This window comes from Procambarus clarkii, chromosome 1 (assembly GCF_040958095.1).
Source record: "Procambarus clarkii isolate CNS0578487 chromosome 1, FALCON_Pclarkii_2.0, whole genome shotgun sequence".
Classification (NCBI taxonomy): domain Eukaryota; kingdom Metazoa; phylum Arthropoda; class Malacostraca; order Decapoda; family Cambaridae; genus Procambarus; species Procambarus clarkii.
This window is the reverse complement of record NC_091150.1, coordinates 46687383-46708308: the sequence shown is the minus strand read 5'-3', so window position 1 is coordinate 46708308 and position 20926 is coordinate 46687383. Positions and strand designations below refer to the sequence as shown.

General features: G+C 46.7%; 1 protein-coding gene across 18 annotated transcripts in view; it reads left to right on the top strand.

Annotated features, from left to right (window-relative positions):
- The window catches only part of LOC123773435 (UDP-N-acetylglucosamine transferase subunit ALG13), a 384366-nt gene that overhangs the window by 337419 nt on the left and 26021 nt on the right, over positions 1–20926 (top strand). For 15 of the 18 annotated variants that reach the window (XM_045767364.2, XM_045767919.2, XM_069307040.1 and 12 more), the window contains one exon: positions 13319–13481. In XM_045767364.2, the coding sequence (XP_045623320.1) occupies positions 13319–13481 (163 nt within the window). The remainder of the gene's footprint in view (positions 1–13318; positions 13482–20926) is intronic. The other 3 variants (XM_069307078.1, XM_069307252.1, XM_045767314.2) reach the window with 1 other exon arrangement.

Genomic DNA, 20926 nt, shown 5'->3' with positions numbered 1-20926 from the left:
ACATGCTCGGGGTCTAATATCCTGCTATCCACACAGGCGCATGTCATTTTGAAAAAAAAAAAAAATTTTTTTTTTTTGCTAATCTGTTAAGTTCTGTTCACTGATCACGGGGAAAAAAAAAAAAAAAATCTATTGTACTTACTTTTGTTGCAATAGAGCCGAGAAGCTCGGTGATGACGTCACAATCTGCATGTTCGCTCATGCAGTACACGCCCGGGAGATGTTGCGCGCGGTCCTCAAACAGCCAGAGTTGCCACAAATATATTTTCGCGCTATTTATTTACAATGTCTAAGCGCATTTTATCTAATTTTTTTTCACTAATTGTGTTTCAAATACTGTTTGAACATATTTTGTATCAATAATTGTTGCATATTTGAGTATACACAGGCGCACACAAATGTTTTCAATTACGGCAATATAATATGTCATTACAGTCTATTATATTGTATGTTCTGCTTATATTTGTATATATTTACACACACGCACACGCTATCTGCTTATATGTTTACATATTTACACACTCGCACACGCTATACACACTTTGAAGCACACTTAGAAGATTTCTAGACTGTGGTAGTCATTGAAGCAGTCGACAGCACATAATGGGATACCACACGTTTCACACCATGTTTGCACAAGCTTCCGTTTCTTGTCTCTACGTGTCGTTGTTTTACACACCAAGCAATCACGTTGGGCTATTGCACGCTTCACACCAGGTGGCAAATACTTAAGTTTGTGTGCTAGGAAGCCTTCAGTGTGAGCGAGGCGTGGAGTACCAGCATGCTGCAACAGTGGGTTTATGATGGGCCGCTGAATACCTGGGACATCTTTTGCAAACTTTCCTAATAACTGTATTGCAGCATCAAATACAAAGTCACGGAAAGTGGGCTTACGTCCAGTTCTCACAAGGTACATGTTGAAACAGTTCAGCATGCTCATGTCCACAAGATGGAAGAACACTTTTTTCGTCCACCTACATGTCTTCCGCACACACTCTGCAGTGCCAATCATCATGTCTGATTTATCAATCAACCGCATGTTGATATTATAGTCTAAAACACAGTCTGGCTTATATAGTGGTGCGTTTGTTTTATGGCTCACTTTCCCACTGTTCACCATTGTTCCATCATGAATTGTTGTCAACAAGTTCACCTCTCTTTTGTCTTTCCACCGAACTGACAAAATGTTATCACTTTTCCTTCTCTGACACTCACCAACTGCAATGTCGTTGTCAAACACAGGCATTTCCCTTCGTTGTGGCTTTACTGTACCAACCAATCCGGTTCTATTTTCTAGCAAGAACCGAGCTAGCAAGGGACTTGTATAGTAATTATCTGTGTATAAAATGTGTCCCTTGTTCATCCACGGAGCCATGATGGTCTTCACTACACTCCCCGAGAATCCATGTTCGTCGTTACCGGGAATGTCTACATCACTAGCCGAGTACAGAATCATGTGTAACACGTATCCTGTCTCACAATCACAAAGAACAAAAAATTTCAGGCCAAATCGGTTTCGTTTTGAGGGAATGTACTGTTTGAATGGAACACGTCCCTTGAAAAGTATGAGAGATTCATCAACCACCAGCTTCTGTGCTGGTACGTAAAAATCTCTGAATTTTCCAATAACATCGTTCATGTAGTGCCTCACTCGCCACAGTCTATCATCAGGTGTTCGGTCCTGAACACTTCCAAAATGTAGGCACCTGAGGAGTATCTGAAACCTGTCTCGTGACATATATTTCCCGAATAAAGGTGTTGGTATTGTCTTGTCCTTGCTCCAATAGTCATTTATTGCATGTTTGTGACAGTGCTTCATCAACAAACAGAGTGCCAAAAACACATACATTTCCGCCACTGTGGTATTTTTCCAACACTGCAGTCGTGAAAATTCTGTGATTTCCCTCTCAATCAGGTAAGCAGCATGCAGGTTCGTTTGGTGTACAATGTATTCCATGAGTGGTTCATCATAGAATGCTGTAAAATATTCCATCTCAGCCATGTCCTCACCTTGATTAGGGAAAAGGTTTGTAATCCCTACATCTTTATCGTCAAAGTGAGGAATATTAGGAATAAAATCGTCACCATCACTCCACTCAAGTACACCAGGCGTCCTGCGAGATGCAGAGGAAAGACGGCGAGGAAGCGATGCATACCGGCGACCAGGAGCTGAATACCGTCTGCGAGAAGCACGGCGGCTATGTGCACGTGAGGTGGGTGCACGTGAACACGAGGGTCTTGGTCCCTCGTGTGGTGCCATGCGGTGGCGCTTGGCCGGGCGAGATGCTGCTGACGCGACAATTTCTCGCCCAGTTACACCACTGGTACCAGCCACAGGCTCAATAAAACTTTGATCTGAGTCACTAAACCCAGAAAAGGAGTCACCTCCCTCTGACTCGTCACCCTCAAACAGAAAATATCCACAGGAACTGTGAGGTCGTGGTAGAATTGGGGTAGAAAATGGGCGAGGAGGCATGGGAGAGTGTATAGGTCTCGCCATGGCATGGCGGTCATTCTCACTTTCACTGCTGCTGCTGCTATCACCCGACAACTGTGTATAATCCTCATCGTTGTCTGAATCGTCAAACACACTTTCTTCACCTTCAGAGAATAATTCGTGGGCTATTTGCTCTGGGGTGAGGGACTGAGTGGTGCGTGCCCGTGAGGCGTTTGACCGTGCGCTCGCCATGGTGACTCTCGCTAAACTGAGGCCTCCCATGCCATCGAATCGTGAGCTGGATTTTTTTTCAAAATGGCCGCTGTTTACTAGAGCCCCTGGGCAGCGTATGGGACCCCCATGCTACACCGCGGGCCATTCAAATCGTGCGCGGTACCCATACACTTCATATGAAGTGAAGCGCAGTTGACTGGTAAAACGATTTACACTTCATATGAAGTGATGCGCACTTTAAGGGTTAAACTAGTTCGAATAGTTTGCTCAATCTCCCTCGTTTGGGAGAAGGAGGGCAGGAGACTGGATCACCCAGCTTGCCCCACCCTTATTTCTTTGCTGATAGTGCCCGGTTCCTGTTGCCTCTGGGGACGGTGTACTTTTGCGGGGGTTTTCTTTTGTTTTTATTTTCAATTGTGTGGTAGGGGTCTGCCTAGTGTGGCTATAGTTCCACTGGTAATGTTTGGTGGCCCTCTGCCAAGCCCCTGTGATTGTACATGTCACAGGGATTTTCGTTGTTGGCATCTATCCCCTTGTTAGCTTGGGTGTTAACCATTGAGCAACACCTTGCCTGGGCTTTCCGTAGTAGTCAGCCTACGGGCCCTGGAAAACCCTGTTGGGGCTCGGTGGACCACTGGATGTGTCTTCCGGGTTCCAACCCGTCTTGTGTGGGTTCATTGGTTGCTGTGCCCTTGTCTCAGGGTGACAGTCGCCACTTTTACCTCTGTCATTCTGCCTGTTGGGTCACTGACACCTTGACCCGGAATCTTGCAAGTTGTGTTCTCTGCTTGTTCTCCAGTACTCTCCTGATGTTCTTCCTGTTCAGAGTACAGGCGTCATTTGTGTTGCGTGCTCGGATTAGGTTGCTGCAACGCGCTAGGTTGGTTTCTCACCTGGATGCCTCGGGGACATCCCGTTTTGGTTAGGTGCTGTTCGCCCCTTTCCCTCCCTGTTCCCAGCTCCTGACCATCTGTGGATTTCGGGGTCGGGAGGGGTTTAGTTGGTGCCAAGAGTAAGGCGGCTTTGGGGGGTTGCCCCATTTGGGTTGGGGACAGAGGTTTTCGAGCCTGTTCCTCCTGCCAGGGCTTCTGGGTCTTACCAGCGACCTTTTCTTTGCTGCCTTTCCCCCTGGACTCTTCCTTTTCTTTAAGGGCAGAGGGTGTGGAGGACGAGGACAACTCTGCACCAGGACCTCTGTTGCGGGTTCCCGGGGTTGTGGGGGCTTTTGTGCCTGCTAGGAGATTCTGGGGCTCTTTGCCTGTCTGGGTTTTCTGCCTCGGGGCGGGGTTTTTTCGTCCCTGTCATCTGCTTACTTCCCACATTTGCTGGCATGTTTCGGATCTATTGGCGTCGGTCTCGGCTCTGGAGGCCATTTTCTTGTCTGTGGGTTGCCCCGTTTGGCCACCAGGGCAGTGCTGCGGTTTGTTTACCGGAGCCTGTGTGTGCGAGCTTGCATTTTGGGTGAGTTTTCTGTTGGGAGCCCCTACGGCTCCCTGGAGCTTATCGGGCTAATGTATGTTATATTACACCGGGACATTAGCTAAGGAGTTCAGACTTACCAGGGACCAGCGCCAGAACCTGGCCCATTCAGAGAGGTTTCAGGGAGCAATGGCCCTGGAAAACTCCCTTGTGATTGGGGTTTTCCTTACCTGCCATCAACCAGGGTTAGGTACCCAGAAAGGTAGGCATAACAAAACAAATCCTACATGGTAAAAAATTAAACAAAAAAACGAAGAGAGGTAGAAACTCCCTACAATCCCAAGGAAACAAGCAAACATCACACTTTACTGTCGCTCCGATCGTCCGCGCAGCCCTCCCCGCCTCGAGAGTCCCGGGGAGGGGGGAGTCCAGGACCTACCGCGCCGGCTGCCTAGCATCAGTTCGTAAGCTAATGTCAACCAGGATAGACACTTCTCTGGCTTCAGTTTCCTAGGCAGTGTTTGCCTTGTGTGGCGTTCACTGCCGAGTGTTGTGTTGTGTGGTGGCCAGGAGTACCTCATCAGTGCCGGGGCTGCATACCCGGCATCTTGCGAGAGAGAATAAGCAGAGATTCTCTGCTTATTCTCCAGTACTCTCCTGATGTTATTATTGTTCAGAGTACAGGCGGCATCCGTGTTGCAAGCTAGGTTGCTGCAAAACGCTAGGTTGGTTTCCCACTCGGATGCCCTGGGGCGCCCCGTTTTGGTTAGGTGCTGTTCGCCCCTTTCCCTCCCTGTTCCCGGCTCCGGACCGTCTGTGGGTTTCGGGGTTGGGGCCAAGACTCGGGCGGTTTTAAGGGCTGCCCCGTTCGGGTTGGGGACGGAGGTTTTCGAGCCTGTTCCTCCTATCAAGGTTTCTGGGTCTTACTAGCGGCCTTTTCTTGCTGCCTTTGACTCTTCTTGCTGCCTTGACTCTTCCTTTTCTTTAACCCTTAAATGGCGCATAGCTATATACCATTTGACACCCACAGGCGCATACCAAAAAAAAAAAAAAAAAAATTATTTTTTCTTCCTAACCTGTTAATTTGTGTTCACTGATCACAGGAAAAATAATAAAAAAATCGTAAGTGGCATATATTGCCAACTATAGGGCGGGGAAGTGTGACAAAAAATCAGGCGCTGACTGAGCGTGCGTCCCAGGCGGTCTGATGATCGCCAGCTGTCAGGCCAGAGTTTCCACAAAGAGATAATTACCTAATTATTTCAATGTCTCTGATTGATTTTTCGTAGTTTTTTTTGCTGTAATATTATTCAATAGTATTTAGTGTGATATATTTATATAATAAAATGAGTGAATCATCGCTGTACTCAAAAATATGGTGTGCGTATTGTTGATTCAATTATGTTCATCAAACAGTGAACAAATACTTTGTCAGTTATTACACTATATACACAGGTTATATATAAGTATCTGCATGTTTGGTTCACCATGACAAACCACTAAGTTGGTATGCTGAGTGGCAGTGGCAGGCAGTGACTGGCTGCCACTGGCTGCCACTCCCTCCCTCACCTCACCTGCCTTGCCACCATTCTCCACCCACCATACTGTTTTTGCTTTTATATACAGACGTTATATATAAGTATTTACATGTTTTGTTCACCATAACTGTACATCTAAGCTTGTATGGTGAGTAAAGGCAGAGAGACGTAGCTACTCACACAGTCAGCTGGTGAGCGCCGCCCTCAAGGCCAGACGCACTAATATTTCTCCTACAACAATACTGTTTGTGGTGTTATTATGCTATATACACACATTATATATAAATATCTACCTGTTTTATTCACCATACTTGTACAAGTAAACTGGTATGGTGCCCAAAGACCATCGTGGTCATCAGTAAACAACATGATAAGTCCTGCAGACGACGCTCCTCCCTCACCAAAATGGCGGCTCCCAACCTCCTACTCTCGCTGTTATCTCACACTATACACACGTTATATATAAGTATCTACATTTGTGTTCACCATAGCGAACCACTAAGCTGGTATGGTGAGTGCAGTCAATAAAGGGTGGCCACACACACTCAAAAGACATCGCCACCATCCTCCCTCCCACAGCATTACTCCTCCCTCCATGGCGCACAGCGCCAAATATCACCTCAATCCTGCTATTATCAGAACCCTGGTCAGTTTTATCACAGTCAGGGGTCTTCTGTAATAATATCATCGCTACATAATAGCATGAACAAGTATATTATGGCATTTTTAGGCAATGCTGTGGTCGCAAGCTGAACAGCAGTGCTGTGAACTCATGCTGCGTGTGCCAGGCTTGGTAGCTCACTCAATACTGAGGCCCCTAACACCCTGGAGTTTGGCCCACGATTTTTTTTTTAAATGGCGTCTGTTTACAAGAGCCTTGATGAAGGTGTGGTGAACCCTGTGTATCCGCGGGCCGTTTAAATCTTGCGTAGTACTCCAAAGCATCATATGATGCGATGCGCAATTTACTGCAAGTCGGTCAAAGCATCATATGATGCGATGCGCAATTGAAGGGTTAAGGGCGGAGGGCTTGGAGGACGGCTCTGCCCCGGGGCCCTCTGTTGCGGGTTCCCGGGGCTGTGGGGGATGCCTGCTAGAAGTTCTGGGGCTTTTTGCCCCTGCCTTATTCTGCTTCTGGGCGATGTTTTTCGCCCATCCAGTCTACTTGCTTTCAACTTTTGCTGGTGTGTTTTCGTATCTTTTGTGTCATTCACAGCCCCCTGTTCTGGTGGCCTTTTTCTTCTGCCGGTTTCCCGGCGTGGCCACCAGGGCAGTGTTGCGGTTTGTTTACATGCATCTAGATGTGCGAGCAAGCGGCTTGGGTGAGTTTTTTCACTTTTTTGAGGTGTTGTATTCTCCTGTTGTCGTTTCTTTGCTTTTCTTGTGTTTTCTGTACCTCTGGAAACGTTTGAGTGTTGATTTTACACTGGGTTTTCTGTTTTGTCTGTTTTGGGTCTGGGCCCTAGGGTTTGGGCTCAGTGTCCCTGTTTGTTTCTGGGGGGAGCCCCTACGGCTTCCCGGAGCTATCCATGGCTGATATGGATACCCTAACTATTTTGCATCAGTCGATGTGGGTGGAGTTCTAGGGCTACCGGGGACCACGAGCCAGAACCTGGCCCCCTCAGAGAGGCACGGGGAGCAATGGCCCATAGAAATGCATATGTGATTTTGAGCATTCTATATCTGCCATCGACCGGGACAGGCACCCAGAAAGGTAAGCGCCACAAAACAAACCCCTATTCTGGTTAAACAACAAAAATCGACAAACGAGTGGACAGAACTCCCTCAGGAAAACGAACTAACAAGTATGACGTCACGCGAGCCGCGCCGCATGTCTGCGCAGCTCCCCCCTCCCCGGGAGGGGGAAGGGGGAGCCCCAGACCCCCACGCCGGCGATCCGCGCCTCAGTTCCTCGGCTGATGGGATCATGCACGGTCGTGTGGCTCCAGCTCCAGTCTTGTCTCAGTGCTGTGACTTATTTGCAGTGCTGCTCTTACGGTGGTCGTGTGAGCTGGGAGTAGTATTCTCAGGTACTACCTTCCCTGAGTGCCCTGTAAGTACCACCCTTGGGGCTTGGGGTTGCCTTCCACAAGTCACCTTGAGTCTACCTCTGTTGGTTTTTCGCTGCTTGGCGTTTGGCCGCCCCGAGGGTTTGGGGGTTTCACTCCCTTGTTTACCTTGGGGTAAGTGGTAGTTATCGCACTGGTGGGGCGCAGGGTACTGCGTAGCTAGTTTTCACCTATGACAGCGGCCGGCTCTATTTCCTCTGGGTACGTTGTCCACTTGTGTGGTTTTTTCTTTTATTTTTGTTTTTGCCTGGTAGGGGGGTCTTCCTTGTGTTTCCCCCCCCCTTATATTAGGTTCGTTTGTGTGGTGGCACCCCCTGCTTTGCCCTCGCAAGTGGACACGTCCCTTGGGCTCAGCTTTAGCAGTTTGCTTGGTAGTTTGGGGCGCCGGTTAGCAGTGCCCTGCCTGGGATAACCCTTAGCAGACCCAGTCTAGGGGCCCTGGGAAACCCCCCCGGGGGCTCTCGGGTCCGATAGTGGAGACCCTTGCGTCCTCTCTCGCTTTGTGCGAGTTGAGGGTTGCTCTGTCCCTTTGTCTCAGGGTGACTCTCCTTGTTTTTGCCTCCGTCATGCTGCCTGTTGGGTCGGTGACACATTCGACCCTTGAGTCCTGCGAGCTTTGTTGCTTGTTTGTGACTCCATTCACCCAGTCTGCTGATGAATTCCCGTGGATGCAGGCAGCTCGCACGTTGCAGGGTAGGATGTTGCAACGCGCTCTGGTTTGTCACTTCCCCGGACGCCCCAATGCTGCCCCGCTTGTGTAGGGACCCAGACTTGGGTGGTTTTGGTCGCTTCGGCCTTGGTTCCTTCCACACCCCCCTTGTTTTTCCCCCTCCTGCTTCCGGCCCCTACGCATCTGCAGGCTTCGGGGTCGGGGCGGGGTTAGAGGTTCTGAGACTTGGGCAGTTTCGGGGGTTGCCCCGTCCGGGGTGGCTGCGGAGGCATTCGAGTCTGTTCCTCCGGCCGATGCTCCGGGGTTTTGACCAGTGGGCCCCCTTCTCTTTCAGCTCTCTCGGCTGCCCCGGCTTTTTCTTGTGAGGCCGGGGCTTTGGAGGTCGACTCGGCCCCGGGGCCTGGTGCAGAAGCTCCTGGGGTTGGGGAGGAGCGGCCTTGGAGGCTTTGGGCTCCATTGCGCCCCGCCTGGATTTCTGTCCTTCTGAGTGGGGCTTACTGTTATGGGGAGTGGGGTTTTCTTTCCCCCCTCTGCGTATGATTTGGGCTTGGGTTCTGCTCCTCCCCAGGTTCGGTTCCGTCTTCAGGAGGTTTTCGGCTAACCGCATCTCTTTGCCTGCGGTGCGGTTGGCCTTTGCGGCTTCCTCCTGCGTGTCCCGGAGTTTGCCTCCATACTGGTTCCTTGTAGCGGTTTGGACTCCTTGTCGCCGGTTGGGCTACTTCTCGCATTGTTGGGCTACTTCTCGCTTTATTGGGCTACTTCTCGCTTTATTGGGCTACTTCTCGCCTTGTTGGGCTACTTCGCGCCTGGTTGGGCTACTTCTCGCCTGGTTGGGCTACTTTCTTTCGCGTCCTGCGCATGCGCCGTGGGAGTTTGTTTTGGTTCCGGGCGGTGTGCACACGTGTTGTGCTCCAATTCTCTCGGGGGCTTCGCCTCTCGCTCTTTTCTTAATCCCATCCGTGCCCTGTTGCTTTGGGGGTGTTCTGGGGTGCCGCTGTGTGGAATTCATGAGGTATTTCCCTGCGTTCTAGGGTGGGGAGCCTCCTTCGCTGCTCCCCTCCTCTCCACATGGGCGCACTGGCCGCCTCCGGCGGATACGGACTCGAACGCTTGCGTCATGGCCCTTCAGGGCCTATATTCTGCAGGTGGGTTGGTGCGGTTTTGGCGTCTCCTTCGTCCTGACGCTGTTTTTGTTTTTGGGAGTAGGAATGGGTGTACATACGTACTTGAGAACGTGGACCGTATCACCCGAGGTGCCTACTGCAGGGCTATTAGCCCATACTGGGCAGCTCTTGTTCTCTCCACCTGATTTCTTCCTCGGTTCACGGGTGTCTGCAGGTGGCCTCTTGTCCCTTCCGAGGCGGTTCCTGCCTGTACTCCTCCTGCCCCTCTCCTATGCTTGTCAAACCTTGCTTGAGTTCGGGGCCCCGCCTCCACCTTGTTCCGCAGTGCAACGGTGGGGGTGCCTGTTTGGTAGTAAGTTTTCCTGTGTCGGAGGTTTTGTGTTCGCCTCCTTGTGTTTGCAGGTTGGGTTCTGGCTCTTTGTTTCCGCCTCTCCCCTGTCATTTGCCTGTCGGGCGGATTCTGTGCTTCTTGGGCACTCTCATCTCTGCTCTTGGGGCTGTGTATGGGGTCAGCCCATGTTGGGCTGCCTAATGTGTTCCTTTGATTGCCTGTTACACTGCACACGTTTCTTCTACCGTCCCTGTGGCTCAGTTGGGTGCTCGGTTTCCGCCTATGTCCCCTTGTGTGCCACTCGTGTACGATTTATCTATCTTCTCTGTCGCTTCCTCGGGGAATGTGGTGACATTTGCTGCGGTTTTGGTACTGCAGCTGCGTGTCGGGGTTTGTTGTGGCGTTATGTTCGGCCCTTCCGTGCTCTTTCTGGGGCTCTCCTTCCTTGCCGGTCTTGCTGTGCCGAGCCTAGTGGGCTCCCTTCCTTCGTGTTTTTCAAGGCTGCCTCGGGGTTTTCTTGATGCTGGGGCTTTGAGGGGACAGCTCGGCCCCGGGGCCTGCAGGGTGGGTTCCCGGGGCTGGGGTGGGGCTCACGTGAGAGGCCTCAGGCCCCGTTGATCCCCGCCGGGGTGTTTCTAACCCTCTGGGGGGGACTTGCAGTTTTGTGGTGTGGGGTTTTTCGTTCCCCCTCTCCGCACGATTGTGGGCGTCAGCCCCTCCCTGGGCTTGGTTTGCTTGTCCGTTGTACCCGTTGTTTCCGTCCTGTCGGTGAGTGCTTTTCTACGATCTTTGCCCCTTTTTTCCGGGACGAGTCTTCTTCCGTCATGTCCCCCTCTTCTTGGGGTTTCTGCATGACTTTTGGTCTCGGGTGCAACGGGGTTTTGGGGCCTTCGTCCTTTGTGTTTGCTTCTTTTTGTTCTCGAGCGTTCGGGACTGTTTTGCTCCTTCCCGTTTTCTGGTGCATCTGTCGTCATTCGGTTGAGCTTCCCTCCGGTCCTTTTTAGGGCTTGTGGGTCCTCTTCCCAGCAGCTTCTGGGTGTTGGCCTTTTTGTTCTTTTGTGAATATCTCTTCTCTTCACACTGTCTCGGCGCTCCTAGTTTTCCTGGGAGCGATTTTGCTCCTCCTCATGAGTCTTTTCGCTCCTGCCCTTCTGCGGGATGGTCGTGCGGGGCGGCTCCTTATGCGAGTTCCTTCCCTGTCAGCTGCACTTGTGGAGGTGGTCTTGCACACTTGTGGCATTTTCGTTTTGGTCCTGCATTTTCTTTTCCCTCCTGGGGCTGTCATAGGATTGGCTTGCGGAGGATGTAGAGGCGCTTGGGGCCGTTCCTGGGTCTGGCACCTTGGTTTCTGCTGCTAGCTTTCGGTATCGATATTCCTTCTGCGCCGTTTCACAGGTTGTATCGTGCGTTGTTACACCTCCGGCCTGCTTATGCACTGCCTGTGTCATCCTGGTCTTTGGACAGGGTGCTCTTCTGTTTTTCTTCTCCTTGGTGGTTGTGGCTCCTTGGGGTCAGGTTTTCTTTGCCTCGGTTTTCTTTTTGTGTTGGCATTCGCCTCTGGGGGCCATGTGGCAGAGCTTCTAGCTCTTCTCAGGCGCAGTGGTTTTTGGCTCCTATGGTCGTGATCATAGGTTTTCTTCATCTGCGGCCGTTCTCCCTTTTTTTCTGGTGAATGCTATACCTTGGGTTGTTGTCTCGACTTCGTGTTGTGGAGTGATTCTCCGACCGCCGCCCGGGTATGTCCCGTTGTTTTTAGGTAGTCTTTGGTGAGGTAGCTCCGGGGAGCCGTAGGGGCTCCCCCCAGAAAACCAGCGTTGAATGTAATGAAACGCCATTTTCTGGGTGAGTCCCGGAGGCTCCCCAGCACTTTCCTGCCCTCCGGTCGGCGGGGTTTTTTCACGTGTTTGATATCCAGCCTCAGAACTGGGGCGGGGATCGCCCCAGTTCTGGGGCGTGGGGGTCTGGGGCTCCCCCTTCCCCCTCCCGGGGAGGGGGGAGCTGCGCAGACATGCGGCGCTGCTCGCGTGACGTCATACTTGTTAGTTGGTTTTCCTGGGGGAGTTCTGTCCACTCGTTTGTCGATTTTTGTTGTTTAACCAGAATAGGGGTTTGTTTTGTGGCGCTTACCTTTCTGGGTGCCTGTCCCGGTCGATGGCAGATATAGAATGCTCCAAATCACATGTGCATTTCTATGGGCCATTGCTTCCCGTGCCTCTCTGAGGGGGCCAGGTTCTGGCTCGTGGTCCCCAGTAGGCCTAGAACTCCACTCACATCGACTGATGCAAAATAGTTAGGGTATCCATATCAGCCATGGATAGCTCTGGGGAGCCTCCGGGACTCACCCAGAAAATGGAGTTTCATTACATTCAACGCTGGTTTTATGCTTGCTCCCACACCTTGTCCCTCAGTTTTTGGTCTGTTTTGACCATTTCCTTGGGGGTTCTATCTTGGGACTGTGCTTTGCATTTCTGTGATGTATCTCCACTGGCAAATGTGATGGTTTGGGCTCCCCCTGGTTCGATTCTGGGTTCCTTTGGGTTCTTTGGTTTCGTTCCGGAGGTTTCTTCCTCTTGCGCCCCGTTTGTGGGTTCAGGGGGCTTTGTTTTCTCGTGTGTGACCCGGTTCTACCTTCTGGGGTTATGGAGTCTTCCTGGCTTGCAGACTGATCTTTTCGGTTTTGGCACGTGTTGTGTTCGTGCTGGGACTTTGGGGTTTTGACTGCCTCAAACAAAGGCAATTTTGTTTTGACAAAACTGCCTCAAACTGCCTTTGAGGCAGTTTTGTGCCTTCTTCGCCTGACAGGCGTGGTGCTCTCTGCCCATTGGTCAGCGGCATGTAATTTTCTTTTCACGTGTATGTGTGTGTGTGTACACATGTACATGTGTACACAAAAACTGCTTCCAATTACATGGGGGTGTCTTTAGGCCATTGCTACTCGTGCCTCTCATGAGGGGCCCAGGTTCTGGCTCTGGTCCCAGGTAGGCTTAGAACTCCTCCGATTGACTGTTGCCATGGTCTAATGTATACACATCAGCCTGGTATAGCTCCTGGGAGCCGATGGGGTTCTCCTCAGAAAAAGATGTTTTGGATTCCTCTCTATTTCACTTATGGTCTTTTGCTCTCTTTACCTCTCATGGATTTTATGATTCTAGCAACTTTAGCTCAATTGTTTCTATTTCTCTTCATAACTGCCTTTGTTGTTCTTAGGATAGAATTGAGTGTTTAAGATGTTCTGCAATTTGCTTTCATGGCCAATAGAAGGACAGCTGTTCTCATTCCAGTTTACATCTTTTACTCTTTCTCCTTAGTGGTATGTGACTTGCACACATTTCTAGAATACTGTGTCTGTTTTCTTAAGGCTCTGTTTTAAGTTTGCTTTGTCTAGTTGACTTTCTCAATATATTTCCCTTCCACATTCTAATAAAATAATTTTAATACAAATTTATAAGAATGTGTATGTAATTGTAAAAACTCATGTGTTTTCAATACTTCACAGCAGCAGGATGGACGTGAGGGGAACAGAGAGGGAGGTCCCTTCCATCACCACCACTACAGAGGACGAGGCAGGGGAGGGCCTCACCATTATAACCATGTCCCACGAGGCAGTCATCACAACAACCACCAATACTCAAATAATTATCAAGGCAACAGTTTTCAAGGTGAGACCTTTCTGTTTGAACAAACATACAAGATGGAACAAAATCAAATTTTTGTGTTCATGTCACATGTGTTACCATTTTTAAAACAATACAGTAAAACCGCGATTCAACGTAGCCCGATTCAACGAATCTCCGGCTAGTTCGCACACTTTTCAGGCCGGATTTACTCACCCAGTTCGACGCACAATGGTTCGCCGAAGCGGGGATGTTCGGATTTGCTTATGACGTTGAGACAGTTCACAGGCTGGTGGGAAAACTTTCGCATTCTATCACAGATTACAGTTATTAATTCCTTCATATGACAAGTTTGATCACACAAGTGGACCACACAAGTGGACTGCACAAGTGGTCCACAAGTGGTCCACAAGCTTACGATGTTGGGACAGAGTTCACAGAGTGGTTGAAAACTGTCTCATTCTATCACAGATTACAATAAATAATTCCTTCATAAGACAAGTTGGATCACACAAGTGGACCACACAACAAGTGAATCATATGAACCAAACACCAGCCAGAATGGTCCACAAGAAGTGACGCATATTAACCAAACACCAGCCAGATTCGTCTACACAAGTGAACGACTGAGTTTCAATGATTTTCGTTCACCGATTTGTGGCACACATATCTTTGTAAATTAATTTAAAGGCTCAAGCGTGAATAGCTAGCTAATGTGTTGAAATCTTCTTATACACATTTTCTGTGATGAAACAAGATGAGTGAGGGTGGACAGATAAGGAAATATTGTACAGTAAATCTCAATTTACAGTGAGGTTTCACTTACTTTTGTCTGTGTTGTCATAGTTCAGTGACCCTTGACTTTGAATGTTTCACATTAATAAATCATTTCTAAAACTGGTGTTCTAACCCTTTAACTGATCGGCCTATAAATATGACACCCCCCCCTGGTGCGCAAGAAATAAATTCTCAGGAAAATTTTTTTTTTTGTTCTGAAAGTGTCAAAAAACCCTCCCTGTATATGGGTATAGCAACGGAATTTTGAAATTGTACTTACTTTGGCTGCAATGGGGTCCGTAAGGTGGCGCGTGATGTCATCATTCCCCGTGCGCCCGTGCCGTAAGCTCCCGGGGCCGGTGGGGCGTCCAGGGCGGGGCGAGTGAGTTGACGCGAATAATTTTTTGTACACAGTTCCAAATACATTTTATTTGTTTTTATGTGTTAATCCTATGTATAATGAACACGTACACTATATTATGGCAGTAAAACATCCGTACTGTCCAAGGACACTGTGTTACATGCAAGACACTTGTGTACACATATGTTGCACATATTTACCATGTATCATGCTAATTTATGTATATATACAATCTATTTACAGACTATACACTGTCACACACTATATACATTCACCATCAACATGTTCAGAACACCGCGAGTGTGAGCTGTCACACCCAGCCAGCCCTCCCTCACTCCTCCAACATTGTATTTGCCAACATTGCTCCTTCCATCATACAGTTATTCACACCAATGTTTCATTTCATTTATGTATATTTACAACATATGTACACACTATACACTGTCACACAATATATACATTTACCATCAACACATTCAGAACATCGCAAGTGTGAACAGCCACACCCAGACAGGCCCTCCCTCACTCCAACATCTTACTCGCCAACATTGCTCCTCCCACCATACTGTTATTGTTTTTATTACACTATTTACACATGTTATATATACTTATCTACATGTTTTATTTACCACAACTATGCAAGTAAGCCGGTATTGTGTCCAAACAGTACAGTGGCCACCATACACTGCATGAGAAATCACACAGCAGACAGACGACGCTATGATTACGACGTCACCTCCCTCACCAAAATAGCTCCACTCAACATACTCCTGTTGCTGTTATTACACTATATACACACACACACTGTATATACCCATGTATATGTGTGTTCCCCATAGCGAACCACGAAGCTAGTATGGTGAGCAAAATAAGAGTGGCAGCCACACAGTGAGGGTACCTCAATTCTCTCCCTCCCTCCCTCACCAAAATTCCTCCTTCCACAACACTACGCACAACGCTAATTATAACCACAATCCTGGTCACTAATTTCTGTAAATGAATAATTGACCACAAGTTTATTTTGAAAAGGAACCTAAGAAGTCATTTGAAGATTCCTAGATGGACGAAATAATGCTGTGGTGCTGTGGCTAGCGCTGTGAACATCATTAACAGCATTGAATCACTGATATTTGAGCATTGTACCCCAGTCATTATTACACTCAGGCTCTTCTATAATACTATCATGGCTAAATAATACAGGTTATATATATATTTTGACATTATTAGGCGATGCTGTGGTCACACGGTGAACAGCAGTGCTGTGCGCTCATGCTGCGAGTGCCAGCCTTGGTTGCTCACTCACTACTGAGGCTCTCACACCCGGCAATGTGGACCATGATTTTTTTTAAAATGGCGTCTGTTTACAAGATCCCTGAGGAACCTGATGTGAACCCCATGTAGCTGCGGGAGTTTTGAATGGAACATGAAAAATACAAATATCTGGAGGCACGTAGCGCACCCCAGACGTGGGCCTGCAGGTGCCTTGCGCAGTTAAAGGGTTAATAACTCTTTATTATCCTAATTAAACTAAACTAAATAAAACCAAAATAAGTATTTTTTATAGCTCTTATTATCGTAATAATGTTGCTAAACTAAATATATAACCCAAAAATATATAATTTGATGTAAATTAAATATTTAAGATAAATTTATGTTGCTGAATCTGGTTTAAACCTTGGGCCGCTAAGGATCGAAATGGGATTAACACCCACATGCGCAACAAAAAAAAATAATTCAAAATTTTTTTTTTTCCTTTTAATCCCTATTTGTGTTCGCTTAGCACGGGAAAAATAATAAAAAAACTAATTGCACTTACCGCTGACGTAAATGAGCCAAGAAGATCGGCGATGACGTCACGCCTGATCTTCACTGGACCGCTGTGCGCCCGGGGTGAGTCAGGCGCGACGGAGAAGGAGCCCGAGTTGCCACGAATTTATTTTCGCGTTATTGTTTACAGTATCTATGGCGTATTTTACACCCATTTTTTTCACTGGTGTGTTTCAATATGTTCTCACAAGATGATTTATAAACATAAAACTGTTGTCAATGTATATTGTTTCCACATATTAGTGTCACAAATATTTGCACAAAAATGTCTTATTTCTCAATAAAATATATGATTTCTTATGATTTATTTCCACTATATACACTCACTTATTCTGTATTTACATGTTTTGGCACCAGTCTTGGATATTTAGAAGTCATCAAGACTGTGATACTCGTTAAAACATTGGAAATGGCACAGAGTGACCTGACACGCTATGCACCAAGTCATCACCATTTTTCTTTTCTGTTCCCTCTTGGTTGTTGACCAGCATACTACACACACACACGCTGGACTACTGCACGCTTTCCAGTTGGTGGTAAAAACCTGAGATTGTGTGTCAAAAAGGCCTCTCTGTAAGCGAGCCTAGGTGTTGGAGCATGGTGCAGTACCGGGTTCAGAATGGGCCTCTGTATGCCAGGAATTACTTTGCCAAACTTCTTTAATAATTGTGTTACTACAGTAAAATTGAATGCACAGAAAGTACGTTTACCACCTGTTTTGACAAGATACATATTGTAACTGTTCGGCATTGTTACATCAACAAGGTGGAAAAATATTTTCTTGGTCCACTTCACTGTTTTCCGTACACTACTGCCCCCACCTACACAAGGGCAAAGAACTTTTATGTTAAAGAAAAGCTAAGAAAGTAGGCAAACAATGAAATTCTTTACAAAGAATTCAAGCATGGTCGTCACTACCTGACTTGTAAACAAACTGAGTGCGCCTCGCCCCGCGCCCACAGCACCACACTCTCTTTCAACCCATACACGTACAAACAAACGTTGTCTTGCAAGTAAACCATCATGCATCAATTTAAATTTTACGATGAATTTGATGTCGTATACCAAAAAATTTGTACTCTAGGGCAGTTCTCAACTGAGGTTCCACAGTACTTTAAAAAGCATGTATACAATATGCTCATTGCATGTAGTTAGACCAAAATTGTATACAGTGGAACCTCGATTAACGAGTGGCTCTATTAACGAGTTTTTCCAGTAACGAGCAAGCCACTCGCAGCAAATTTGTCTCTATTGACGAGCTCGCCTCTATTAACACTTTCGCGCTCTCGGCGCTCAAAAAAAAAACAATACCCCAGATGCTTTCAGCACTTCGCGCGCCTACGCGGTAAGACCGAAAAAGTGTACACTCTTTTGACTGTCCTGACAATAATTGAAGGCGCACGTATTTAAATTTGGTATCACTGTGTTCGCAATGAAATTGTCTATAAGAGCATACCTATAAAATGCCGCCCAAGCATAAGGAGTATCAATACCAAATAAAAAACTATGCAGATCACTCGCCGAGAGCGCCAAACAGCAACAAAATGTTTCCACTCTCTTAATGGTTGCGAAGCCTACAGTTGTCCTACATCGCTAATTTTGGTATCATTGGAATCGCAATAAAATTCTCTACACGGACATATGCATATGAATGTTTAATATAGGTAATTGCCCACCCGCAAGAGTGTGTGCAGTGGAGAGTAGTTAGCCGCGAGCGCACTGGCGAAAACACAGGGGGGAAATCATGCTTGGAAAGTTTATACATTTATACGTTTCCTAACCCTACTTTTCTATGTACGTATTTCTTTTTTATACCAATGTGTTCGCAATAAAATTTTCTATAAGATGAAATGTATAACAATTGTACAAAGCATGTGTAAGAGAAGCGCCAAATATAGAACCACGTCGCTCAGTACTGTATGCGTTCGCGGCAGAAACGAACGCATTGTTTTCGTTCGTTTGATGTTTGTCATATTTATACTTGTTGAAACATTTTATAATTTGTATGACAGTGATCACAGTAAAATTCCCTACACAGACATATACATAACACATACAAATATTTCCCACGTGTTGGATATATCAACGGCTAAAGGAAACCCACTGCCACACGCCCGCCACACCCAGAGCCACACCCGCCACACCCCCAAACATACTTTGTGTTTTTTTTTTTTACTCATAGAAGTTTATGTGATATAATATTCATTCTGGTACCAAAAAATTCACAAATAAATTCTCTACAAAACGTATATAATATAATTTCTTATAGATGATAAAAAATTCCAAATAGGTGTACTTACCCTGTCTATGTTGATTGAAGATCAACAGTTGAGCATTTTTTCTTCACTCCACCATCTTCAGGCTTCTGATCCTGAAGTTGCTCATCTGATGTTTCTTAGGTGGAGTGAAGCTGTTGCCGGTGGTTATTTTTTCTCCACCCAAAATATCTTTCTTCGGTGGTACCTTGTGTAGCAAGGCGCAGCGCACAGTGCCACATCACAAGTTTTACATCCATATATCACGTCCCTCCTTTTGCCAGACTTGAAACAAACACGGCATCTTCTTTTTTTAGCCAAGTGCACGAGTTCATGCGTCAACTTGTAGTTGAGACGTTGTTCTGAATCTATAATTCTTCTATTTCTTGGATGCACTGGAGGAATATTGTCTTCTACAGGAACCACCAAACTTGTAGTAGAATCTTCTATGAAATCAGAAACATCAAGTGGTTCTATGTCCTCAATGTCCATTTCAGAATTTGTGGTTGATGAGTGGGCTTGAGGTGTTGAGGTGAACAGAGTACGCCTCGCACTAGATGGGCCGGGTGTTGAAACTGCCGCGTCAGCAGGAGGAGCTGCGCTGGCATCTATGTCGGGAACATGTGGTATGCTTGTTGTTGTTGCCCATTCCTCGCTGTTCCACGCCAATAAGGCTTTTATTCCTACTGCGTGAAACTCTAATAGTGTTAGTTTTTTTGTATCTGTTGAGTAGTGGTTATACAATGCGTATGCATTGTGCATGGCCATTTGCAGAAAATAGAAAGTGATCTTCTTGGTCCATTTGTGGGTTTTTCTTGCAAACTCATAATATTTGACCATTTGATCAAAATGATCAACACCTTTCATGAACTTATTGTAATCCACTATGGCCTTTGGTTTGTTCATTTTCACAATTTCTACTCCAGTTCTCCTGTCACGTTTACGAACGCGTTTCCTGCGCTGTGCTTGAGTAGTGTCGGCATTGTGGATATTGGTGATGACAGAGACGGGGCGCTTGTCCTTCCAAACTATAACATGATTTCTATTTCCATGAAAACTCCATGAATGAAACTCCATGAAAACTATTTCATGGAGAAAAATCTGAGAGTATCCCCATCCATTTCGGTTAGAAAATGGAATTTATAGAAATATTTTTTCGATGGACTACAAAAGTAGTCTGTTATGCGGAATCGTAAAAAAAAATGGTGGCGAGTTATCTCTAATCTAAAGCGCGAAAGTGTTAACGAGCAAAACCACATGGTGCTTCCTAGCATCTCGCGGGTTCTCGCAAATTCTCGGACGCCTCCGACGCCAGTGTTGTTGTTGTATCGCACACGACAAGCATCCCTCTGGATTTATTTGAGCATTTCTTTGGGTTTTTAGTGGTTTTGCGACTACAATTTGTAACACACGATATCTCCAAAGAAGCTGCTTGCTAAAGATAGTGTTGTCAAGAGGAAGAAAGACACAATTACTGTGGATTTAAAGGGAATGAGGAGGTAAGGGAGGATGCTGCCTCTTCCACTGAGATCAGGGAAGTGTTTGGAATGTTTGAAAAGGTGAACGCATTCTTGGAAAAGCTGCCCTGATAAAGCAGTGACAACCCGGTGTGTGAAAATGTTTAATTAATTTATCACTTTGTGATAACACTTTATGAAAGTTATGTCGCTTGAACGTGACACACTTTTTTCTCTTGAATACACCCAAACACTGCGCTCAAGCGTCATTTGAGCAAATATTTCTATAAAATCCAATTCTTTTCCGATCGACTTGGGGATTGTATACATGTTTGCCATGAAATTTCCGTTTTCTTTAATAACCACATTGCCTATTTGAGAAAACGGCATTGTATTGTATCTTCGTGGTAAGACTATTATATTGTTGACACAACGAGTGTAATCAACGTAGTTTTTTATTTGGTGCTGGTCTAACGCATCCTTGTGTGACATTTGAAATGAAATTTGAGTGAAATTCCCAAGAAGAGAGTGTCCGCCTGACTCAGAGGTGGTTTCTCCTTCCACACCATAACCCCTCTCCTCCTTCCCACCTCCCCATCGTCTCCCTCAAGCCAGCAACTACTCTTCATAAGGTAAAGTAAATATTAAAACACTACAACAAAACATTTATATTTACATGTGCAGTATTATATTTACATAAAAAAAGTCATACAAGTATGGATGTTTTTGGGAGTGGAACGGATTAAATTTATTTCCTTTATTTTAAATGGGGAAATTTGTTGCTCAAGACGAGTTTTCCAGGTAACGAGCTCG